General features: G+C 37.1%; 1 protein-coding gene across 2 annotated transcripts; it reads left to right on the top strand.

Annotated features, from left to right (window-relative positions):
* On the top strand, positions 1-27,021 carry RNF20 (ring finger protein 20). 2 transcript variants are annotated; one of them, XM_012467136.3, is made up of 20 exons: positions 1-63; positions 1,203-1,357; positions 5,945-6,112; positions 6,230-6,377; positions 6,521-6,703; positions 9,227-9,345; positions 11,448-11,594; positions 11,966-12,043; positions 12,235-12,354; positions 14,434-14,613; positions 15,580-15,715; positions 16,040-16,161; positions 16,282-16,652; positions 17,872-17,989; positions 18,580-18,729; positions 20,950-21,162; positions 24,489-24,614; positions 24,778-24,918; positions 25,595-25,696; positions 25,939-27,021. In XM_012467136.3, the coding sequence occupies exons 2-20, from the start codon at positions 1,229-1,231 to the stop codon at positions 26,113-26,115; spliced, it is 2,928 nt and encodes a 975-aa protein (XP_012322559.1). In that variant the 5' UTR covers positions 1-63; positions 1,203-1,228; the 3' UTR covers positions 26,116-27,021. The 2 variants fall into 2 exon arrangements, with proteins under 2 accessions (XP_012322559.1, XP_012322558.1); XM_012467135.3 differs by having other exon boundaries at positions 14-121.

Here is a 27,021-nt window from a genome sequence, read left to right as displayed (position 1 = left end):
GAAGCTCTGCCCTGTCTCCGCCGCGGGTCAGGGGTGAAAGCTGGAACCGCTGCCCGGGCCTTGGTGAGTGAGTAACTGCTGCAAGTTCTGTTCCTGGGCGGCGCCAGTTCAAGGAACCTAGGTTAGGGACGCTAAGGGCGCAACAGGACTGTACCGGGCCTCAGGAATCTCCACCCTCTCCGGTTCTGGGGCCCTCAGTCTCCTGGGCCTGCAGTTATCCACGCTGAGGCTGAGGTCTTTGGCCTTTCGCGAGTATGGATTGCAGCCTTGTTCTGCTTCTGTCTCTTCTCTCTCCAGGAGAGGTCCTACACAGGTTGTTGCCAGCGATAGGCGTCTCCTGGAGCTTGAATTGGAAGCAAAGTAGCCTTGTCAGTTTCGGTGATGGTCGGGTTGCTTTCTGAAGTAGCTAAGGTGCTTTAGCATCCATTCCGCCTCCTTTGGGCACTCTGGGAGGTAGGCAGGGCAGACGAAAAATACAGTCATTAATATTGTACAGTTGAGGAAACTGAAGCTCTTGGCGAATTCAGTTTCAAGGCAGCACGGCTCTCTAAGAGGCAGACTGGGATTCGCACCCACGTCTAACTTCTGTAGAGTTGCGCAAAATAGTGCAGAGAGCGTTTGGTAAAAAGGGAGACAATGCACATGTTGAAAGAAGAGCTGAGGTTTCTGAATGCTTACTTTGTGTTCTGCATTGTGCGAAGTTCCTTGTATAATTATATCATCTTTTTAAAATAATAAACGTAGGAAGTATGTACTGTGGTTATTTATTCCTGGGTTGGGCAACTGAGGCTCAGAGATGATAACTGACTTGTCTAGTGTTAATGACTTTAGTAGACATTTCCCAGATCTCATTCAGCTCTGTGATTCTTCCAACACTATCGTTTTAACTTCTGGCATAATCAGAGTGCCCTCTTCTGATTTTGGCATTGTAGGAAGGGAGATTGCAGAACTTCATTTTTTGTCTCTTCACTCTTTACCCATTGTGTCATTTCTTATCATGTTTAATTTTACCTTGACTTTTACTCCACTATTTAATTTTTTTTTCCCTCCAAGAGGAATGTGGGGATGGGTGTGGAATTAATGGATCCAGGTTAAAGGATTGGCCAGAAAAATTGCTAGTTTTTACAGTATGGGTGTACTCTCTTTATTGTTCCTTTCCTTACATATATTATATCAGTTTCTGCCTTTTTTTTTTCTATCAGGAAAACGGCTGTCATCTTCTGCCAAAATGTCAGGAATTGGAAATAAAAGAGCAGCTGGAGAACCTGGCAGCTCCATGCCTCCGGAGAAGAAGACAGCTGTTGAAGATTCAGGGACCACAGTGGAAACAATTAAGCTAGGAGGTGTCTCTTCAACGGTATGAGGAAACAACGCTATGAAAGTGTGCTTTTTTCTGTCATTTGCAAGTTGAAACAAAATTCATGGCAGCTTTCTGGAGTATGGGGAAGCTCTTTGAAAAGAAGAGGGAAACAAAACAGGCTGAAAATAGGTAAAATGATATGGTAGTTCTGGAGGAGAGGTAGATTGACAATAGTTCTTTGTTTTCAAAGTGTACTTACATTCTTTTGAGAATCTGGGAATGTGGTGCCTGATACAACATTAACTGTAGGTATTTAGCAGTGGGAAGATATACATTCATTTTTCATTCCCTGAAAAAGTCAGTACCAGATTCTAAGAGACAGTTGAGTAATCATTGAGAGCATGGTGAAGAGTGAGAGTCTGAGACCAGACTGTCTGGGGTTGACTCTGAGCTGTACCACTTCCTAGCTGGCTGATCTGTGTTATCCTTCCTTTGCCTGTTTTCTTGTCTGTAAATGTAATTAGAGTCCCTGCTACGTTAGATTTTTATGCAGATAAAATGAGAGACCCTGTTAAGGGCTAACACTGTGCATTTAACATAGTAAATAGTCAATAAATGTGAGCCATTTGTAGCTAATATTGGGCTAGATAATATAATAGTGCATAACATACATATTATCCTTGCTCTAATGGAACTGACAAAACGAGTATTATATACCAAAATCTCATAGTAATGTTATATATCTGTTAGACATCAGAAGTTTATGGGTTTTGATCTAGATCAAGATTTTACTTTTTTGAAACTCAGCCATGGGAATGTGATGTTAAAATGCTTTGCATTTGTATGGCTTACAAAACTACATCTGTTACTTACTTGGTTTTGAAGCTGAGGTTTATTTTAGAGAGGTTGATTTTTTTTTTTTTTGAGTCAGAATAATAGGAACATAGTAAGTTGTTGATGATGTGTTATTTCTGAGACTGCCTGGGGTTCTGGTACTTAATGTTGCCGACAGGAGGTGGTTTTGTCTTAGCACTGCCTTACTTCATGCATTCCAAAGGCATTTATTCACTCAATGTATAAATATTTGTTGAGTATTTGTTACTTGCCAGACACTGTGCTTTACACTGAAGACAGCCCCTAGACTTTAGTTTGTAGGGTAGCACTGACAAGGGAATAGAATATTTAGAGTGGGATATGTGCTGTTCATAGGGACAAGCACATGCTTAGGGAAGGCACATAGCACGCACTCGAGTTTGGACTTTATCCAGAAGGCAATGAGAAACCATTGGATGGCCTTAAGTAGGGGAGTAACATGCTCTGATTTATGTTTGGAGACTATAGAGGAGCAAGGGTTATAAAACAAGAGTCCAGTTAGCAGAGTTGTTTCTTTATTCCTTCTTATTCCCTTTCCTCTACAACTCCATCTCTCCAAATGTGGGAATCTGAGGCATCTATCCATTGATCCCTGCTCCAGTTGGTTGGAGGTTGCCTTTGAAAGCAGTGCCTGCTGTGCATTTTGAGATTGCTGTTATGTGCCAGCTGTGATTGTGGGTCAGGAAAACTGAGTCTCCCAAGGGTAATTCAAGTGGGAACACTGGCCTCATAAATGGAGCTGTCCACCACGGCTGTGCTGAAATGTGGCAGGCTGACAGGACTTAGCACAGAGTATTTGCTGTAGGAGGCCTTTGCAGTAATCTTAATGAGAGATCATGGTGGCTTGGACCACTGTGGAGGTAGCATTGATAAGATCTGCTGATGGACTGGATAACTCACATGAAAGACAGGAGGGAGGATCACCCCAGGATTTTGAAAGTGTTGGAGTTTCTACTTAGCTAGAGAGGAGCAGATTTTTGGGAGTCATGGAGGATGAATTGAGTTTGTTTTGGTTTGGGACATACAAGTTAGAGATATTTATTTGACCTCTGAGTGGATAGGTAGTTAACAAATTGGATGCTGGACAGAGGTCTGGCCTAAAGCCGTGCATTTGGGAATCATCGTTTTTTAAGTTGTGTTTAAATGTTTGAGACTACAGACTGTTTTAAGGAATAAGCATAAATAAAGAGGTCTGCTGGAGCACTGTAATATTTTCATGTCAAGGAGATGGGAAAGGACTAATCAAAGATACAAACAATGCGGGACCAATGAGGTAAGAGAGACTGGGTTCCCAGGAGCCCACTGAAGAAAGTATTTCAAGGAGTTGATCAGGTGCTGCAGGTGTGTTCTCATTCAGGTTTCAGTTGGAACAAAGAGAGTAAAGAGAAGACTGAGATGTTGTATTTAATAATACAGAGTTCATTGGAGATACCACAACACCTACGTTGGTGGATTAGTAGGGATGGCAACCTGTTTTCAGTGAGCTTAAGAGAATATGAGAGGAGAGGAATTAAGGAAAAGAGAGTAGAGACAATACTTTAAAGGAGTGTTCTGTAAAGTAGATGACTATATAGTGACTGATCATGGAATTTAAGTTCAGTACAGAAGGAAGTGAGAGAAGTGAAAGATATAGGACCAGTGGATTGTAGATCCTGGAAAGGTTGAAGGATTTTTGGAGTAAGGAAACTGGATAGAGCGAACTGGAAAAATAGTGGTAGTTCTGAAGAATGAGGTGTTTGAAATTGAGCTTATAGAGGACATGTAGGTACAAGTAAGACTTAATGTGGGAGTTGGTGACCGAAGGAGGTAGAGGACAAGATCATTGGTGGAGAGGAGGTCAATGACATAATGATCCAAGTATAGGAAAGATTATCTGTATGGGTGTTGAAGTCATTAAGAATGATGACAGGAAAAGTATTGGAGACTGATAATAAGCTAGGTGCTAAATCTTGAGAAATGTGAGGAAACGAGGTAGGCATTTATAGATGAATTCAACAGAGCATGGTGGCAGGTGGTATGGGCTAATGGCATGAACTGCAGAGGTAGGTTTTAGGGAGGAAGGTGGGATAATCGCCTGGAAGTGGCAATGGAAAACAAGAGGATATTCATCTCTCCAGGGCTTCAAGGGGTGTAGAAGAGAAACAGCCACCATTGGAGAAGCCTGCAGGGAAATAGTGTTTTTATCCAGGTTTCAGGTAGAGCAAGAAGGGAAAGGCAATGTTCAGAGAAGAGTTTGAAGATAGAGTTTATTAATAGTGCTAATAAACTGGTACAGTGGGGAAAACTGTTGACTACTTTGGCATATTAGGAATGTTTTAACTAAATGGAAAAGAGAAAAATGAAACCAAAATTGGTGCTGTAGTAAACAATTCTTACTTTAAAATACAGATTTCATTAATTCCTCAGAAAAGTAAGAATGTTTTTTCACATGCTGGTTCTTTGCTTGTTATGTTCCCTTATCCCACCTCCTGCCAAAGCCTCCCTGGTTTGTCATAGGGAAGGAGCTGGAGAGAGAAAAATATTGAGAGGGATGTGAAATTACTAATGGAGTGAGGGTTTTGTAGAGACAGAAGAGAATAGGATCCTGAGCACAAGCTGAGTTTTAAGAATGTGTGCATAATTATGTGAATGGGTCAAAGAGATGGGGAATTGAGGTGTTTCCTCTCTGACGGCTTCTATTTTCCCATTAAAATAGGAAATAAAGCCATCTGTTTAGTATAATATAAAAGGGAGCAGGGTTTGGTAGAGGTTGATGCTGCCTTGATGGAGAATGGGAGAGAGCTCACTTGATAAAGAAACATTTCTGGACATATGATAAGATCTGTTTAGGTTCAGAATTCATTTTGTAAAGGCACTGGTTTCTGTGGTTTGATGAATTTCTCTAGAAGTCTCAGCATACTGGTTACAGGAATGGAATAGTCAGATACCTGGATTAATTCAGACTGGGGTTTGTTCATGAAGGTAGAATAAAAGGATTAAAGTCAGAGAACTGAGGAAGCTGTTAGGCAGGTGTTTGAAGAAATGTACTATAAAGCATATGATTAAGATATGGAAGGTAGTAGAGATAGAAGGGGACCGAAAAGGAGAAAGAAAAGAACTTAACATTCTGGAGATCTAAATGAGGTAAAGGGATTGGTATATTGGGTTAAGGGCTTGAGATATCTGAAAGATGTGATGTTATTCAGGGAATGGGAAGTAGGAACTTAAGATTTTAGATGTAGTACAGTTCCAGATAATGACAGAAGTCCAAGATGTGGCTTTTGAAATGCATGGCTAAAGCACAGTGGAGGAGATAATCGTTGGAGTGAAGGAATTGGAAATACTGACAGCCTAGATGCTAGAGGATTAGATGGTTTGTCCACATGTATGTTGAAGTCACCAGATATATTGGCAGGAACTGGGATAGACAAGGACCCAGCTGCTGAAGTCTTTAATGAATGAAGTGTAGTGCTTAGGAGATAGATGACAGTATTGATTGGAATAGAAGGTGCTCTAGCCTTAAAGTAGTGTTACTTTTTAGATGTTCATGCGATTAGAACAGCGAGATGGGTGTGGTTGAGGTTCTGGTTTATTTGTGTGTGTTATTCTTTCCTCACATCATCATATACCTGTTATCTCTTCTGCTTCTACCTCTTACTTAATTACTTGTAAGATTTTTAAAAAGTCAATAACTTTATTCATAGGAAATAACTAATGAATTATTGTGACCTTGTTAACAGCTCATTTTTCTAATTTCTTTGTGGAGATTAATAAGATTGGTTTACTGGGCAGGAGGAGCTAGATATTCGAACACTGCAAACCAAAAACCGCAAGCTGGCAGAAATGTTGGATCAGCGGCAGGCCATTGAAGATGAGCTTCGTGAGCACATTGAAAAACTGGAACGACGACAGGCCACTGATGATGCCTCTCTATTGATTGTCAACCGATACTGGAGTCAGGTAGCTAACTTGTTTATTTATTCAGATTTTTATTTGACCAATTTAATTCTCCTTACGATTCATTTCCAAAGTTGGGTCCTTTGTTTTTCTTCATAATTGTACTTACCTCTTCTCCAGTTTGATGAAAACATCCGTATCATCCTTAAACGTTATGATCTGGAGCAGGGCTTGGGAGACCTACTCACAGAAAGAAAAGCCCTTGTTGTGCCTGAGCCAGAACCAGACTCTGATAGCAATCAGGAACGTAAAGATGACCGAGAGAGAGGCAAGTATTTGTGATGGATTCTATCACTACATGCTATCTGGGTTTTCGAAGTATTGCTTTGCTTGCTTTTCATTTGAGGAAAAAACAATGGATTTTGTTATTTCCAGTTTTAATTTTTGGGGGGGGCTTCTTTTTTTTCCCAGGGGAAGGGCAAGAGCCAGCTTTCTCTTTCCTTGCTACTTTGGCCAGCAGTTCCAGTGAAGAGATGGAGTCTCAGCTGCAGGAACGTGTGGAGTCTTCCCGCCGAGCCGTGTCCCAGATTGTGACTGTCTATGATAAATTGCAAGAAAAAGTGGAGCTCTTATCCCGAAAGCTAAACAGTGGAGGTGAGGCAAGAATCTGGAGGCCGGGAGTAGTGGAGGAGGAATAAGAACTAATTTTTGCATGCTAATTTGTAGTTTGCAAACTTACATATTTATTTTTATTTATTTATTTTTTATTTAGTTTTTAAAAGATAAGGTTTCACTCTGTCACCCAGGTTGGAGCACAGTGGCACCATCATAGCCCATTGTATCCTCGAACGCAAGCATTCTTTCTGCATCAGCTTCTGAGTAGCTAGGACTATAGGCATGTACTACCACAGCTGGCTAATATTTTAATTTTTTTGTAGAGAGGAAGTCTTGCTATGTTGCTCAGGCCGATCTCAAACTGGCTTTAAGAGATCTCCCTCCTGGCCTCCCAAAGTGTTGGGATTACAAGCACGAACCACTGTGCCTGGGCTACCTATTTATTTTTAATTACATTTCTTCAAATTCTAACCTTCAATATTACTGGTAGTATCTTCACTATGGCATATTAATCTTTTATCAATGCTTTTCATTGTGAGCTACATGATAGTCCTTTAATAAATGGAGGAGCCGGGCATAGTGGCTCATGCCTATAATCTCAGCACTTTGGGAGGCCGAGGCAGATGGATCACGAGGTCAGGAGATCAAGACCATCCTGGTCAACATGGTGAAACCCCGCCTCTACTAAAAATACAAAAATTAGCTGGGCGTGGTGGCGCACACCTGTAGTCCCATCTACTGGGGAGGCTGAGGCAGGAGAATTGCTTGAACCCAGGAGGCGGAGGTTGCGGTGAGCTGAGATCACGCCATTGCACTCCAGCCTGGGTAACAAGAGTGAAACTCTGTCTCAAAAAAAAATAAAAAAAAAAAAATAAACGGAGGAAAGATTTTATCAGCTCCATATGGTACACTCTATTAATGACAGTTTGTAAATAGCAGAATTAATTTTATTGAATAAACAGCTCTGATATCTGGATATTTTTATGGTGTATGTAGGCTATTGGTTTATAATGATAATACTTTATTTTAAATATTAACAATTATTTAATAATTTCTTATTAGATACTGCATTTTGACTTGAAAGAGTTCATTTTTACTTGACTTTTATTTTTCATTATATCTAATGTTTTTAGAAACACTTGGTGCAGGTTTTAGAGTTGACAGATGATCTGTACGGTTAAAAGGATGATTAGAAAATATTCTATGGATAAAGGAATGTCTATTTGAAATAAAATAGTTATTTGGAGTAATTGTGTTATTCAGAGTTAATGCAAAAATTTATATTTGCACAGTAAAGTATTTGTGTAGCTAGGTTACATCTTTACTCATTTGTGACATAAGTACCTTGCTCAAATGCAAATAAATGCCTTGATTTCATATTTTCAATAATAATCATGCTCTAATTGTAATATCTTAATTTCCCTGCTTATCATTATGAAGTTTAACCTTTCATTTCTGAAGGTAATAAGTTGAATGTAATGCAGGTTGAACCATGGGATGAGCATGTAAGTATTATTCTGTAATTTTGCTGTTGAGGGTAATTGGACTAGATTGTCAACATAATTAAGCAGCTTGTAGAAGGCCTGTGAAAATTTGGCCAAGGGTTTCTTTTGCTTTACCATTAGATTATGTATTCTGTATTTTGTTATAAGCAAAACAGATATTTGTTTAAAAATACACAAGTCTGAAATACAAATTAGTAGACTCAAACGTTCCCCCATTTTCACTTTTCAAAGATAACTATTCTAAACAATGTGTTTTATGTTCTCTCAGACTTTCGTATTTTTGTATTCGTTTATTATATCTACTTGCATGTTTCCAGCTAAACTGTGTCTCAATGTAGTGGCTTGGCTCACCCTTCTTTGTTTCTCTATTTTCTAGTATTGCATCTGGCATCAGATTATGAATCAGAATCACCTTTGGAGTTTTCTGAGCATAATTCTTTTTGGCTCTGCCCATGGAGGTTCTTATTGAGTAGGTGTGAGATAGGTCCGAGGGAAATGTCTATTTTAAAAGTTCTACAGGTGATTCTGATGGGCAATTCTAGATTAAGAACCATGAAAAACCCCACATGACCAACCTGTTCTCTATTGATACTAAGAGTAATGCCAAGAGGTGATATGAGAGAACATGTTTTTCTTCCTGATAACTCCCTCTGATGGGTAGTATATATCCTGAGAGTATCTGGTTGCATTTAATAACATTTGGATTTCAGCTATAATATTTGCAACTCTAATTTTAAACATATTAACTTGGTGTAATAAATTCTATGGATTTACCTACCTCCTTTGTAAATAGTAGTGTACATTTTGGTTTTTGAGCTTCAGAAGTGCCCCTAACATAGTATTTCAGAATATATGATATGAGAATATGTGATAAGAGCATATGATTCTTGCTTTGTTATTGAGGCTGGTCTCGAATGCCTGGCCTCAAGTAATCAACCTGCCTTGGCTTCCCAAGGCGCTAGGATGACAGTGTGAGCTGCTATACCTGGCCAAGGATACACAGTTTTAGAATTTGACACTATAGGTGCTAAATTAAAGTATAGTTCTTCTTCCCCAGATAATCTGATAGTGGAGGAAGCAGTGCAGGAGCTGAATTCTTTCCTTGCACAGGAGAATATGAGGCTACAGGAATTGACAGATCTTCTTCAGGAAAAGCATCGCACCATGTCTCAGGAGGTACTTAACCAGAAAGGAGAGATGGCTATGTCTAGTGGGCTGCGGCAGACATTGACTTAGAATTCTGAGCACCTCAAAAGTTACCTTACTCTAGAAGGCCTATCATAGGGGGTTTTGCAAAACAACAACTCCAAACCTCCAAATAATGAATTACCCGAAATATAAAAGACTGTATAATATTATTGAGGAATGACGTGGTAGAAATTCAACAGAGAATGAGGAAGTAGAAACTACTGTATTGATGATGTCCTAGGAATTTGAGAAATGTGAATTTTCAGTCTAAACTTGGGCACAAATAATCCCGTGATTAAACCATGCCAAGATTTGGGCATTTATTTATTTACACAAAATGATCAAGATAAAGTGATGATAGATAGGCCTTATACGACTTTTCTGAAACTCCTGATTATCATTTTTATTTAGTTCAAAAGATATTCTACTGGAATTCTACCTACCTTAATTTGGCCACTGAATTCTCATGTTAATTAGTAATTTAGTAGTTACCGTTTACTTAGTGCCTAGCATTTAAGCACTTTCTGAATATTATCTGTACTGGCAAAACAACTCACATTTTATTGCCAAAGAAACAAATTGAAAGAGGTCAGTGATTATTCTGAGGGCACATAGCTAGAAAGTGCTTGAGCTGTGTTGTGACTGTGGGTCTGTTTGACTTCAAAGCTCTTGTTCTTCATATGCCTTTGTTTATTAAACTCCAGTGGGCTGGTTGCATGAATGTCATCTGGGGAATTAATTCATATGGATTCTCCCAAACCTTCAAAGGGGTTAGAATGTAGCAGCCCTTATAAATAAACTGGAGTCTAGTAAGAAAATAGAATACTTTTATCATGTTTTAAGGCATTGTCTAGGTGCTACCAAGATGAAGAGGTCTTCCTTTTCTAGCCCTTTACAAAGCTCAGATAGTATTACGAACCTGGAGGGCAGTTGTTTGCTAAATTGTGTGAGGTCTAAGTTGGCCCTCATAGCTGGCTGTTGATGCTTCCTGTCAGCTGAGTTGGTTGTCCACTGGAATACCTGCAGGTTGTCTCTCCATCATGGTAGTCTCAGGATGGTTGGGATTTTTACATGTTGGCTGACTTCTTCCAGTGAGCATCCTAAGATCACGAGGTAGAACCTGCGTGGCCTTTCTGATACAGCCTCAAAATTATGTAGTGCCATTTCCATTGGGTCTCTAAAGTTGACCCAGATTCAAGAGAAGGGAACAAAGATCCCACCTCTTGATGGGAGGACTGTCAAAGAATTTTTGTTGTGCCTTGTTTTAAAACCTAGCACAATGGGTATATATAGATTAATGTGAACATGTAACAGCTTAGTAGTTAAAATACTAAATAGTGTTAGCTTGTGTATAGCTCCTAAATAAACAGAGTATCTGAGTCTAGATTATAATATAATCTATACTGTATAGTGTTTGACTCTAGATTGCTCTGGGATGAGCTTGAAAAAGAGTTTGAAAGTTTTCCTTTTGTTCTATATGAATTACCTTTTGTGGTAATGTGGAAAAGAAATTTGGGAGTATTTTTTTTTTTCTTGAAAAAATATTTATCTTCTAAGATATCTTTCTAACAGGGAAGAGCTTGAAAAAGAGTATGGAAATTTTCCCTTTGTTCTATATAGATTACTTTTGGTAGGAATGTGGAGAGAGAAATTTGGGGGTGAAAATGGTTTTCTTGAAAAAATATTTGTCTTTTAAAATGCTTAACAAAATAAAAGATACTATCTTTTGTCTTAAAAAATAAAAAATTTTTGAGTTTGTGGTCTGTCCAGGGATATGGTGCTTTTCAGAGGTAGAAAAATTATTGAATCTTAGATGGTCTTTTCTTTGTGTGAGCGTTCTTATAGACTTTAGACTTAATGTTTTCATGATTACAACTGACCCAGAATTCTTGGAAGAATCCATGATTTCATTTTATAATCATGCATTGGGAAGAGGGTGAAGCATCTTCTATTTGCATCTTTTCTATAATTACACATAAGCAAGGGTTAATATTGTGAAATTTGGAACTTAAGCTAGTGATGTTAGGCAGTCCTTTTCTAACTTGGTCTATTTTGCTATATGTTTCTGAATGTCTGTCTTTGGGATGTAGTTCTCCAAGTTGCAGAGTAAAGTGGAGACAGCTGAATCACGAGTGTCTGTCCTGGAGTCCATGATTGATGACCTGCAGTGGGATATTGACAAAATTCGAAAGAGGGAACAGCGACTCAACCGACATTTAGCAGAGGTCCTAGAACGGGTCAGTGCTGTTTTATGGCTTGGAGACTTGAATCATTTTAAGGAGTGTTCTCAGGAAGACTCAACCTTGGGGTGTGGTACTTGAGGAAAAAAGCTCATCCTTTAAAAGTACATCCTTTGAAATTACGTTGGTTATTGGTTGTATGTTGGGGAAAAGGTACAAAGATTTAATTGTGCAGGATGAATAAGTTCTGGTGATGTGTAGCGTGGTGACTATAATTAATACTGTATTGTGTACTTGAAATATGCCAAGAGTAGATCTTAAATGTTCTTGCCACACACAAAAAGGTAACTGTCAGGTGATGGATTTGTTGATTAGCTAGAGTGTGGTAATATTTTACAGTGTATATGTATATTTTGTCTTCTTTGTAGGTGAATTCGAAAGGTTATAAGGTGTATGGAGCGGGGAGCAGTCTCTATGGCGGCACAATCACTATCAATGCCCGGAAGGTAAAGTCAGTGACTCAGGACATGGTTTTGGACCTTATGTCAGCCTTTGTGCTTATGTACTTAGGATTGTGTTCACAAGTGACATCATGGGGTTTTGCTGGAAGAGCAGATCAGTGAAGATAGGAAGCTTAGAAATGAAAATGATTTAAGAAGACTACTTATTTATTCTCTATTTTTCTACTTTTCTCCAGTTTGAGGAAATGAATGCAGAGCTTGAGGAGAACAAAGAGTTGGCTCAGAACCGTCTCTGTGAGCTGGAGAAACTTCGGCAAGACTTTGAGGAGGTCACTACACAAAATGAAAAGCTGAAGGTAGGAACGCATCCGTGAAGAGCAGTAAAATCAGACATGTTGCTTATCAACTCACATATATACATAGCTTGAATCTGCATATTTATGAGGGATAAGAAAAATGTAAGCAAAATCCAACATCCTTTCATGATGAAACTCTTAACAAATTAGGGGTAGAAGAAATGTGCCTCAACATAATAAATGCCATATAAAACAAGCCCACAGCCAACATTATACCCAATGGTGAAAAGTTGACAGCTTTTCCTTTAATATCAGGAACAGGATAAAGATAACCACTCACATTACTTTTGTCCTAGCCAGAGTAATTAGGTAAGGACAAGAAATAAAGGCCTCTTAAGCAGAAAGGAGGAGGTAAAGTTGTTTCTGTTTATCGGTGACATGATTTTATATATAGAAAACCTTACAGGCACCACCAAAAAACTGCTAGAACTATAAATGAATTCAGTAAAGTTGCAGGTTAAAAAATCAATGTATGAAAATAGTTGTATTTCTATATACCAACAACAAACTATACAAAAAAGAAATTAGGGAAACAATTCCATTTACAATAGCATTAAAAAAATTGTGAATAACCTTAATCAGGGAGACGAAAGATCTGTATACTGAATGGATGAAGAAATGTGGTGTGTGTGTGCATGTCCAACAGCATGGGTATGCCTAGAGGACATTATGCTAACTGAAATAAATCGAGCACAGAAAGGCAAATACTGCATGATCTTACATGTGGGTTCTAAAAAAGTCAAACTCATGGAAGCAGAGTGTAGAACGGTGCTTACGAGGGTTGGGAAAATGGGGAGATGTTGGAGGAAAAGGTACAAAGTTTTAGTTATGCAAAATGAATAAGTTCTGGAGATGTGTAGCATGGTGACTATAATTTATACTGTATTGTGTACTTGAAATAGGCTAAGAGTAGATCTTCAGTGTTCTTGCCACACACAAAAAGGTAACTGTGTGGTGATTGATTTGTTGATTAGCTGGATTGTGGTGATCATGTCACAGTGTATGTGTATAGCAAGACATCACACTGTATATCTTAAATATGTGTATTTTTAATTGGTTGATTATACCTTAATAAAGCTGGGGGAAACAAAAAATGTAAGTTTTGCTGATATAGTTACTTCTTTACTTGCATATTTACTTATTATATGTACCCTACCTTGTTCTGAAAAGGATTTAAAGCAATGTACAAAGATAGGTAGGCTAAATCAAGGTGCTCTAATGTAGGAGTTGATGAGAAAAATGAGAAGTAGGATAAACTAGGGTGAGGATCCAAAAATGCCTTAAAAAAAAAGTGGGGCTTGTTTACAAGATGTTTGCAAGGGGCATGTATATACTTTGGGAGGGAGGCCATTCACATGCCCGTACTTGCTGAAGTGGTTCCACAGATTTGGCCCTGCAGTTTCTTGCTGCCAAAACAGAGAAAGAAACATGATCGGTGATCCCGTTGGTCTTCAAACCTGCCCAGAAGAATTTTCTTCTTAGGTTCTTAGGAGAAGAAAAGAGATTCTGGAAGTCTCTTCTTCACTCCTCTTTCAATCATAGTTACCTCTATTTTATAATTTGTTTCTAGATTAAATGATATGAATAAAGATATTTGAATTGAAAAATAAAAAACAAAACAAAAACAACCTAAGTTAAATCAGTTAAAAGTGTTTGAGTAATTAAAGCAGATAGTTGCTTAGGAGAGGCATAACTATTTTTGATATCCTGTACATTTTTTTTTCTCTGTTACTGTTATTAAAGAGAACAAGTTAGTGACTGGAGTCCTCAGCTATGTTTTTAAAATAAGCATCCTGACAAATTTCACTCTTCTAGTGGCTCAGTTGACATGGAATGTATAACTCATATCAAAAGAATTCTAGGAGGAAAGAATACAGTGTATCCAGGTACTGTCTCCTAGTTGGTCTAATTAAATTTGGGGGTAGATTTTATATACCTAGAACAATGGATAGATAGACTTAATAATCTTTAAAATTGTCTCACTTGTGTAAGACACAGTGAGTTCAAAATGTTATTTCTGTCCAGCCTCTGCGGCACATGCCAGATTCTGCTTCTGACTTTGCTTTGGGCCCTCCTAAGGTGGAATTGCGGAGTGCAGTGGAAGAAGTCGTTAAGGAAACTCCAGAATATCGCTGCATGCAGTCACAGTTCTCTGTTCTTTATAATGAGAGCCTACAGTTGAAAGCACACTTGGATGAGGCTCGAACCCTGCTTCAGGGCACCAGGGGAACTCACCAGCACCAGGTTGAGGTCATTGAGGTAACAGCCTTGCCTTGTCTTCTGTATATAAGCTTTCCTGCCTCCTAAATTTTACAGTTTTAATCCTTCATGTGCATTTAACCTACATTCATTCAGCCTTCATTCATAGAGTGGCTGTAGCTCTTCATTCTGGTAAGTATTGGGCATATAAAGATGAGACAACAGAATTCCTGCCCTCACAGATCTTGTAGTCTGCAGTAGTGGGAGAACAGTATTCATTAGAATGCAATGTGGTACAATGGCAGCATAGCCAAAAGATGTGATAGATGAGAACAGAGTGTCTGATTTGACTATGGAAACTTCCTGATTCCACTTGAGAAAGTAAAGTATGAATATTAAGGATAAATACAAATTTACTGGTAGTTAAAAGTAGGAGAAGGGGAATTCTCAGCTTGAGAACAGCATATATAAAAGTATAAGAGAGCATAATAAATAGTTTAATATGACTAGAGCTTATGTGTATGAGAGAAAATAGTGGGCAGAAGCTGCAAAATTACTTACATGCCATTATAGCATGTAATGGCACCAGTAGATGATTTTTTTTTAAAAATAGTAACCGTTAATCATATATTAATTTCTGTATGTTCCATAGTTTTTAGGGTAATGGTTATAGTAGTTGGTCTTTTAATATATACCTGACAAATGAATTGAATACTATTTTATGTATGTTTATATATGTTTTATAGTTTAGTTCTCCAACTAAATTGTAATATTCTCAGAATTGGGGGTCATTTTCTTTATTTTTTCAATATCCTGTCAGTTTTCAAATTAGTCTTTTGTAGATATCTGGTGTTCATTAAGTATAGATTGAACTAGAGATTTTCAGAGTAATCCATTATTTTCTTGATATATATATATTTCCTTTTAGATTGTTATAGATCAAATTTAGGAGACAGAATAATAGAATATGATGTTATTTCTACGCTTTAATAAGAATTTTTTATTGGTTCCTTTATCTTTGTGTAGCGAGATGAGGTTAGTCTTCATAAGAAGCTGAGGACTGAAGTAATTCAGCTAGAAGATACATTGGCCCAGGTCCGCAAGGAGTATGAAATGCTGAGGATAGAATTTGAGCAGACCCTTGCTGCCAATGAACAAGCAGGTAAAATGATTCTCACTCCAAGCTGTAGTTTGCTGTAATACCTACCTTGAAAGATATAACAGACCCCAGGGTTTGTTAATGCTAACTTCAACTCAGAAGTCCTAAAGTACCTTAAATCAAATCCTGTAATTCATTTTGGTTCACAGCCTGGGTTTTTGTTTTTCAACTCAAGTTGACCAGTTTTGTTTTCATCTTCTGAGAAGGAATCTTTCTTCTGGTAATTTTCCCTATTGCTCAGTGTCTCCTGATGTGTTCTGCACTTTCTCTCCTTGTGCCTTTGCCCTTACCGCAGTTCCTCATAACATTGCTGTTCCTGTATTTAAGGCCCTATAAACCGGGAAATGCGCCACCTTATCAGTAGCCTCCAAAATCACAATCACCAGCTGAAAGGGGAAGTGCTCAGATACAAGCGGAAATTGAGAGAAGCCCAGTCTGACCTGAACAAGGTAACTAGAGGGAATAGAATAAATATTATTTGCTATCAATGTCGTAAGGCTGTTTTTGAATGAGTTGGGCAATGTGGTTATCGTAAGAGATGTGCGTCTTTCTTTTCTTTATTCTTCCAGACACGTCTGCGTAGTGGTAGTGCCCTCCTCCAGTCTCAGTCTAGTACTGAGGACCCTAAGGATGAGCCTGCAGAGCTAAAACCAGATTCTGAGGACCTGTCTTCCCAGTCCTCAGCTTCAAAGGCATCTCAGGAGGATGCCAATGAAATCAAGTCTAAACGCGATGAGGAAGAGCGAGAACGAGAAAGGAGGGAGAAAGAGAGGGAACGAGAAAGAGAACGGGAGAAGGAGAAGGAGAGAGAACGAGAGAAGCAGAAGCTAAAAGAATCAGAAAAAGAGAGAGATTCTGCTAAAGATAAAGAGAAAGGCAAACATGATGATGGAAGGAAAAAGGAAGCAGAAATTATCAAACAATTGAAGATTGAACTCAAGTAAGTCATATTTAGAGTAGCAGTTTCTGACTGAAAAGCTAGATTAAGACATCATGCATGAAATGTTTGATTGATGGCATGACTTGTCTGATTATTGTAATATTTTAGATTGTACAGTTAATGTGGCTTCAAATCTTACTCAGGTGTGCAGCCACAATGGCCTGTGTGGCTACTATGTACTTTGGTTCAGTGATCAAGTATCAGTAAACTGATGATTGTAGCCTTATTTTTCATGAATCCAAATTAAGGAAAAGGATGTCATGATTGAGGTAACATTCCTGAGAATTACTGGAAATTAATTACTGCTCTTCATTGGATTTGGGCAGATTGCTGGTATTAATTGTAATTTAAATGATACTAAGTGGAGTATTTATATATCACTGTAACTTGGACAGTATGCCTGACGGTTAACTGGTTCGTGAATATGCCAGATCTTATTTTTAGGAGATTGACTACTATAGACATTGAAACACTAGATAGAGCTTTAACTTGGTGAATTTTTCTGTGTCATAACCTTACAAATTGACCCTTCTCCTCCTGTATAACCAATAACTTCTCTGGTAGAATGGCTTACTTCTTGCTCCTTATTTTCTATAATTGACTCTTTGTTGATGTTTGGATTTGAGGGACCACTGTGCTCAAAATGCTTGAACTCCTTTGGTATATATAAGTATGGTTAAGAGGTTCAGTAATTTAATAAGAGATGAAGTTTGTCTTCAGCTGATGGTTAATCATCCAGCTGTCAAATCTAGGATTAAAAATATATCTAAGACTTGCAAATTTTTCCCTTGTTTTTTCTCCCTCTTGATCTCTTTAAGGCAATTTTTTTATTTTGTGGTATGGTATCAGAATCATCTGAGTGACTTGTTTAAATACATTTTTGGACTCAATCCCCAGACCTATTGAATCTCAGTTATTCAGGGTTGAGGGCCACAGAAATTTGCCTATATAACAAGTGCACAAATGTCTGTTTTATAACTTTGTTAGAGGATTTTGTCTGAAGGGAGAAATGATTCATTTTTATACAGCTTACTTTTCTGTACTTTCTAAGCATATCCAAAAGTCTCGTGATAGTCTGTGCAAAATTTTATCTTTTAGGTGTGATGTGAAATGTAAAATGAAACTTTTAAAATATTCTACTCAATTCACAGTTCCCTTGCTCTGATGACCTTTATTTTTTCATTACATTGTTCCTCTCCCTCTACTACCCCTGTCATAGGAAGGCACAAGAGAGCCAAAAGGAGATGAAACTATTGCTAGATATGTACCGCTCTGCCCCAAAGGAACAGAGAGACAAAGTTCAGCTGATGGCAGCTGAGAAGAAGTCCAAGGCAGAGGTATTCTAGTCTGCTATTACCTGTACTTCTGGTTAAAATCCTCATTTGTGAGATTTTCCTTTATACTTGCTAAGGATATAATTTCATTCTTTATCTTTAAAATTAGTGTTTAAATGCAACATTTTCTGCCTTTTCAAAGACCATCTAAAGTAAAGATTTTAAAACTCTCCATGGGATGGTAAAATATATCTGAATTGCTGGGATTATGAGTAGGGTTTTCAAATTATTTATTCCTTGTTTTTCCTATGTTATTCATTGCTACAGGGATTACATTTTTCTGATTACTTTTGGGAGGAATGTCTTGTGCTCTTAAAATTTTGAGGCCTAGAAAAAAGGGATGAGTACCACTATTCTAAAGAAAGGTACATGTGCACTTCTCAAAAATGTTGCTTATAGAGGCATGTCATAGTGGAATGGAGTGACAGTAAAACAGATATTATTATGTGATGTTTTAGTATATTATTAATCTTGTTCCATATTCTGTAAAGACCTTTTTGGTATTATGGACCCTCCATCTTTGTACAGTATTAATTGATTTTTGAAAATGTATTATAACTTTTTATTTTTGTGTAATTCCTTTCCTCTTGCAGTTGGAAGATCTAAGGCAAAGACTCAAGGATCTAGAAGATAAAGAGAAGAAAGAGAACAAGAAAATGGCTGATGAGGATGCCTTAAGGAAGATCCGGGCAGTGGAGGAGCAGATAGAATACCTGCAGAAGAAGCTAGCCATGGCCAAGCAGGTGGACACACTTTCTTTATTTAATGGACTTTTTGAATAAATGTTACTTGACAATAAGTTACTGCCAGTGAAATTTGCTTTTGTATTTTGGTCTTTTTTTGATTGTTAATTTGTGTTTTTTCTTTGTGTGTGTGTGTGTTTAATTCTTACCTTCAAGTCTTTCATCTTTCTGTTATTTTGTTTTGTGTATTTTGTGAGGCAGGAAATTGACTTTTATTTAAATGGGTAGCTGGTTGTTCAGACATGTACTGAAGATCTAGTCTTTCTCTGCTGACTTAGAATTAAGGGTTATAGTGAATGTAAAATGAAAAATAAGATGTAAGATTTTATATACATTGTGATTACAAATATATGAAACTAAGAAAACTACTCACGAATATATATTATTATGTATTTCTATGTAGTACCTATACTACATAGAAAAACTATGCTCATAAATAATATGTGATTTATGTATAATAAGGATATAATATATTAACCAGTATAATAATATATTGATTAAGTAGTATGTTAACTATGGCTATTTTGGGGTCATAGAACTTTAGAGATTGTTCTCCTCATAATGAATATGTGTTTCTTTATTTTTAAATCCTAGTGAATTTTTATTAACATTCCATAATAAAGATACTGAAAATGCTTGGAAAAACCATATATATGTTCTCTGTTAGTACACCTTCATTGTTTCTAAGCAATAGCAGAATGACAGTGAGATGGAGTAGGTTTAATGGTAAGTTAGTTATGAAGTGACTTGAAAAGAAGAACTTCATTAGATCCTAAACACATTCCTTTTGTTAAAAAGTATAATTTTGACTTTTCTTAAATCTGGTAATTGCCACTTTTTCTCTTTCCCTCTCTTAAGATAATTATCAGGAAATTGTACTATTAAAGATTCTAGAACAAGTAAAAAGAAAGACACTGTGTTCTTGTATGGGATGACTCACTATCTTGAAAAAAAAAATTAGGTCTTTCTATGTTTATGTATTAATGTAATATGATCTCATAAAAGTGCTTTTTTAAAATTTTGCTTTTGTTTATTTTGGTACTAGACAAACTGGTTTTAATGTACATATGGAAAAGTAAATGAGTAACAAGAGAAATTGAAAAATAACAGCACTGGGGTCTCTTCCATATGTTAAAACATTTAAGTTTCTGTAGGCAAAATAGCTTGAGATTGCTAGACAGCCTGTTAAAACTGAATAGAAACTTGAGAAATAGATGAAAGTACACAGGATATTTATTATATACTAAATACATAGTTTTAAATCCATGGAGAAAAGAAAAACTGTGACATGTGATGGGACAAAAGTAAAAAATATAACATTAGAAAGAAGTTAGATACATATTTGAACGCTCTACATTGGGATGATTTCCAAATGGATCATAGATATGATATTTTAAAAAATGCATCCATCAAAAAGTTAGAAGAAAATCATTAAATTCCTTTATAATGTGGCATGGAGACCTTTCTATGAATAAAAGGCTAGAAAACATGAAAGAAAGATGGATAATTTTGAGTTATTTTTTAAAATGATGCAAAACTTACATTGCAAAAAAAAAAAAAAAACAAAAAAACCAGTTAGCAAAGCCAAAAGATTAAATGACAAAAAGTAAATAATACTTTTAACTCTTATTACAAAAAAGGCTTATCTGATTAAAAAAAAAAATAACCCTCTAAAATAGGCATGGAAGAATAGGCAAAAGAAATGAATAGGTTATAGAAAAGAATACAAGTGATCTTAATTATATGAAAAGATACTCAGTCTCACTTATAATGAGATAGATATAAATTAAAGCTATTATTAGATACCAATCTTCACCTATCAGATTGTTAACAAGGCTTTGGATGATTGCACCTGCTGGAAATCCTGTAGATTTAGTATTTTAATTGTGGAAAAGCTTGAGAAAATGTAAGAGGTTATGATGGAAGTACTCTTAACCAACTGCTGCTTGATCCGTTTGCCTAGATTAAGGTAAATATAATTATTGTCTGCTTTAACTGACATTGAGTACAGATCAACTAATAAGTGTCAGACCAACAATTGGTGCCAGTGACTTCAGATAATAGAGCTTCTGTATGCCTAGTAACAAAACACAGCTTCTTAAAACTCTGTCACTGAATTAATTTATATCTAAATGAATAGTGGGAAAGTTTAGTTTCCTGTGCTCATCCATTGAAGTTGGAAGATTCTTCTAAAATGAAATCTCTTCCTCCTTCCTTTAGGAAGAAGAAGCACTCCTTTCTGAGATGGATGTCACAGGCCAGGCCTTTGAAGACATGCAGGAACAAAATATCCGTTTGATGCAGCAGTTGCGGGAGAAGGATGATGCAAATTTCAAGCTCATGTCAGAGCGTATCAAGTCCAATCAGATCCATAAGTTGCTTAAAGAGGAGAAGGAGGAGCTGGCAGACCAGGTTTTGACTCTGAAGACTCAGGTAATTAGAATGAGTACGTCTTTCTATTCTGTTGAAGTAGGGTGCTTTCTACATGACGATACAAGTTAAAGAATGATTATTGTGGTGTTTTTTTGTGATTGGAAAAAAACTTGGAAACTACATGTTCATCCTTAGGGTATTGGTAAATAAATTATACATCCCTACTGTTATTCCTACAAAAGAGCACAGTGTAGCTGTCAAAACAAGTATGAATCTGCTAGGGAACCATGTCTAAAATAAAGTCAAGTGACTTGTTTTGTTACCCTTTTTGCATTAAAGTGTATGTTTACTTGTGTGCCTGTGCTGTGTATTTAATCAATTTCTTGAAGGCTGCATGAGAAACTGTTAGAATTGTTACCTCTGGATATTGGGATAAGTTGTGGGTAAGGTTAGGAGGTATGTGTGATTTTACTTTTTTTAAAATTTCCATAGGTTTTGGGGAACAGGGGGCGTTTGGTTACATGAATAAGTTCTTTAGTGGTGATATCAAGATTTTGGTACACCCATCACCCAAGCAGTGTGTATTGTTCCCAATGTGTAGTCTTTTTCCCCTCACCTCCCTCCACCAAATTCCTGATGTTTATTGTATCATTCTTATACCTTTTCGTCCTCATAGCTTAGCTCTTACTTATGAGTGAGGACATACAGTATTTGGTTTTCCATTCCTGAGTTACTTCACTTAGAATAATGGTCTCCAGTTCCATCCAGATTGCTATGAATATCATTATTTTGTTCCTTTTTTTGGCTGAGTAGTATTCCATTGTTTGTGTGTGTGTATATATATATATCAGATTTTCTTTATCCACTTGATTGATGAATATTTGGGCTGGTACCATATTTTTGCAATTGTGTTGCTATAAACATGCATGTGCAGGTATCTTTTTCATTTAATGACTTTTCCTCTGGGTAGATACCCAGAAGTGGGATTGCTGAATCAAATATTAGATCTACTTTTAGTTCTTTAAGGAATGTCCGTACTGCTTTCCATAGTGATTGTGCTAGTTTACATTCCCACCAGCAGTACAGTTGTTCCCTTTTGACCACATCCATACCAACATCTATTATTTTTTATTATGGCCATTCCCGCAAAGTGAGGTGATAACTGCATTGTGGTTTTGATTTACGTTTCCCTGTTAATTAGTGATGTTGAGCATTTTTCTTATGTTTGTTGGCCATTTGTATATCCTCTTTTGAGAATTGTATATTCATGTCCTTAGCCATCTTTTTGGTGGGTTTGTTTATTTTGTTATTGCTGATTTGTTTGAGTTTCTTGTAGATTCTGGATATTAGTCTTTTGTTGGATGTATAGATTGCAGAGATTTTTCTCCCATTCTATGGGTTGTCTGTTTACTCTGCTGATTATTTCTTTTGCTGTGCGGAAGGTTTTTTGTTTAATTAAGTCTCATCTGTTTATCTTTGTTTCTGTTGCATTTGCTTTTGGGTTCCTGGTCATGAAGTCTTTGCCTAAGCCAATGTCTAGAAAGGTTTTTCCAATGCTATCTTCTAGAATTTTTATGGTTTCAGGTCTTAGATTTAAGTCTTTGATTCATCTTGAGTTGATTTTGTATAGGGTGAGAGATGAAGATCCAGTTCCATTTTTCTACATGTGGCTTGCCAATTATCCCAGCACCATTTGTTGAATAGGGTGTCCCTTCCTACTTTGTTTTTGTTTGCTTTATCGAAGATCAGTTGATTATATGTATTTGGCTTTATTTCTGGGTTTTTAATTCTGTTCCTTTGGTTTATATGCCTATTTTTATACCAGTACCATGCTGTTTTCGTGAGTATGGCTTTATCGTATAGTTTGAAGTTGGGTAATGTGATGCCTCCAGATTTGTTCATTTTGCTTAGTCTTGCTTTGTCTATATGTGCTCTTTCTTGGTTTCATGTGGATTTTAGGATTTTTTTTTTCTAGTTCTGTGAAGAATGATGATGGTATTTTGATGGGAATTGCATTGAATTGGTAGATTGCTTTTGGCAGTATGGTCATTTTCACAATATTGATTCTACCTATCCATGAGCATTGTATGTGTTTCCATTTGTTTTGTCATCTGTGATTTCTTTCAGCAGTGTTATGTAGTTTTCCTTGTCCAGGTCTTTCACATTCTTGGTTAAGTATACTCCTAAGTATTTTATCTTATTTTTTGCAGCTACTGTAAAAGGGATTGAGTTCTTGATATGATTCTCAGCTTGGTTGCTATGGTGTATAGCAGAGCCCTGATTTGTGTACGTTAATTTTGTATACTGAAGCTTTGCTGAATTCATTTACCAGTTCTAGAAGCTTTTTGGATGAGTCTTTAGAGTTTTCTAGGTATATGATCATGTGATCATCAAACAGTGACAGTTTGACTTCCTCATTACCAATTTGGATGCCTTTTATTTCTTTCTCTTGTCTGATTGCTCTGGCCAGGACTTTCAGTACTGTGTTGAATGGAAATGGTGAGAGTGGCATCTGTGTCTTGTTCCAGTTCTCAGGGGGAATGCTTTCAACTTTTCTGTATATTATTCTGTATAATGAAAGAGCACATTATACATTTTCAGTATAATGTTGGCTGTGGGATTGTCATAGCTGGCTTTTATTACCTTAAGGTATGTCCCTTCCATGCAATTTTCCTGAGGGTTTTAATCATAAAAGGATGCTGGATTTTGTCAAATACTTTTTCTGCATCTATTGAGATGATCATGTGATTTTTAATTATATTTATGTGGTGTATCACATTTATTGACTTGGGGATATCAAACCACCCCACTGCATCCCTGGTATGAGACCCACTTGATCATGGTGGATTATCTTTCTGATACGCTTTTTGAAGGTGGCATGAGAAACTGTTAGAATGGTTACCTCCACATATTGAGATGAGTTGTGGGTGAGTTTGGGAGGTGGGTGTGTGTGATTTTACTTTTTACACTTTAATATTGTCTGAGTCTACTTTGTACATTAATTTCAAAAAACTCCCTTAGGATGTCTAGCCATTCTGAAGTGCTCTTGGACTTTTGTTTGAGTTCTAATTTATATGTTATAGTATGAGTTGCCAGGTTTTGAGCATTAGCATGTGATACTCTCTATTTTTGGCAATTTGGAAAAGAATCTTTTCAGTCATTTTTCAGACTCTTATTTGAATCTTCCACAATATTTTATATTAAAAGTAAACCGTCCAGTTATCATAGTCTTGATATATTTTGAAGGGTTCATGGGCAAAATCAGTAATAGTTTGAGATTTCTAACATATCGTATTTTGTGGGTTTATAGATTAACAGAATAGTTTTGTTTTGTTTTTTTTTTTTAATATTTTCATTTGTGTTAAAATCTGATTTTCTGTTCAAAGGTTGATGCCCAGCTACAGGTAGTAAGGAAACTGGAAGAGAAGGAGCATCTGTTACAGAACAACATTGGCACAGGGGAGAAAGAGCTGGGTCTTAGGACCCAAGCCTTAGAGATGAATAAACGCAAGGTATGATTGATTAATCTAATGATGGTTAGTCTCAGAGGAACAATTAAGTATAACACTGTTGAAATTATAAGTTCACTTTATTCCTTCAGCTTGGGCTAACATTTTGCCTCACTGGGAATAAGATGTGATACAATGGTGTTACTTAATTGTACATCCCACATAGGCAATGGAGGCAGCCCAGCTTGCAGATGACCTCAAAGCACAACTAGAGTTGGCTCAGAAGAAGCTACATGATTTTCAAGATGAGATTGTGGAGAACAGTGTTACCAAAGAAAAGGACATGTTCAATTTCAAACGAGCCCAGGTAAAGCAGTTGTCTTTTCTTGTCACCTTTTAGATGTCTTCTGAGGTCTCAAGTGACCCATATGAAAGAATCATTAGTCCAGTATATGTCATTTCCTTCTAGACTTGAGGGATTTTGTTGAGGGAAGAGAGTCTGTTTTCTTCACTGCCATATCCCCACACCCTGTTATGGTGCCTCACACCTAGAAAGCACAAAATAAATAGTTGTTAAATTAATGAATTGGTAAATTGTTAAAGAAGTAGCAGCATAGCAGCAGTAGAGTATTTTAAAGATCTCCTATAAGTTCTCAGTTTTGTCAGGCTAGCTGTTTCTCATGATGTCTTTCTGTCCTTATCCATAAATCTCAATTATTTTAAACCAGTCTACCTTCAGCTTAAAACTAGTTACCGTAAAACAAAATGGGGTATCCTCTAAACTCCTAGATGTGTGTTTGCAGGACTGAATTGGTAATAGTTAGATGCATCTCTAATTTGAGGATATGATTATGATTGCCTGTTCTGAAACAAGAAAATATCTTGCCATTTGGCAATTCTCCACATTTCTGCAAGATAATTGGACATGAAAGGCCAGAAAGTTCTTCCTTTCCACAATAGAAAACTCAAGTTAGAACTACTATTTTTCTCAAAAATGGCAAATTTGGGTAAGTGTGTCTAATGGGTATGCTGTCCTACCGCAGGAGGACATCTCTAGACTTCGCAGGAAGCTGGAGACCACAAAGAAACCAGACAATGTACCCAAGTGTGATGAGATTCTGATGGAAGAGATTAAGGATTACAAGGTTAGAAAAAAATGCCTCAGTGATTTGTTTTTTATCAAGGCTTTAAGTGGCTTAATAGACTGGGAGAATAAACACTGAACTTTACATGATGGTAACCAGAGAATGTTTATTTTGGGGGGGTGTGGGGAGTGATGCTCTTTTTTAGTGCCTTGTTTGTTTTCTTGTTGGTTGTATACTATATGAGAGCCATTTGGATCGTAAACTTTCATGGTTGCTCAGACTCTGACATCTTTTCCTTTTAGGCACGCCTGACCTGTCCGTGCTGTAACATGCGTAAAAAGGATGCTGTTCTTACTAAGTGTTTTCATGTCTTCTGCTTTGAGTGTGTGAAGACACGCTATGACACCCGCCAGCGCAAATGTCCCAAGTGTAATGCTGCTTTTGGTGCCAATGATTTTCATCGCATCTATATCGGTTGATCCAAGTCAAGAGAAGAAGAGGAGCTGGCTAGACAGGCACTTACTCATTAACCACCAAACCTTTACCTCTTCTCTTCTTGACTGTCACTTGTAGGACAGTTTATCAGTCAACTGCCTTTCCTCTACAGACTGCTTCCAGGCTCTCCTCTTCAACAGCTGGGTGATGTTAGCAGAAAGGACTGGTAAATACAAGCCTTGGGTTTCAGAATGAGTTAGAAACAAACAACTCTTACTGTCTTCCCTCCTAGCTTTGTTTATTTCCTGCTTTCTTTTTCCAGCCCACTGTACAATCTTGGATTGTTCATTCCTCCTGAAGAAATCAAGTTGGTATTTTTGATGCAGAAAAGGGAACAAACGTGGAAACATGGCTATATTTGGGGAGTGATATTTTTAAAAATAAGTTGTCTGTGGGCATAAAGTTTTCTTCATTTGTGTAGCAAACTTTTTGTGAATGTAGATTACAAAATGGTATAATTGTGCTCCTCTTCCCTGGGTGGTTTGCAGCCCTAATGAAATTATGTCCAGGATGATTCAGTTCATTTCCCATTTACTAGCAGAGTAACTTGTAAGATCAGCTGGCTTTCTTGTTAGAGTTATTTAAGTTTCGAATGCTCTGCTACTTCAAGTCTTTACATTTCTTGAGGCTGGAATAATTTTAAATAATATGACCGTTTGTCTTCTGATGAAATAAAGATTGAAGAGGGTAGGGGAACAGGACTGAACTGGTGAAGAAATCTTCTGGGTATTCTGGGAATTTGATACAGAGAGAACTTGGTGAGCTATAAATTACTCATCTCCTTTTCATAGGGGTTGTTGTAATCCCTCTTTTCCAGGAAATTCTGTGTGTAATGTTTCTGTTGGACTTTATACTCCACAAGCTTGAATTAAAGCAGGATTCAGTTTGCA

The sequence above is a fragment of the Aotus nancymaae genome, unplaced genomic scaffold (assembly GCF_030222135.1).
Source record: "Aotus nancymaae isolate 86718 unplaced genomic scaffold, 86718_ANA_hifiasm-v0.15.2.pri h1tg000003l, whole genome shotgun sequence".
Taxonomy (NCBI): Eukaryota; Metazoa; Chordata; class Mammalia; order Primates; family Aotidae; genus Aotus; species Aotus nancymaae.
The sequence above is the reverse complement of the archived record's forward strand: the minus strand, read 5'-3'. Positions and strand labels throughout refer to the sequence as shown.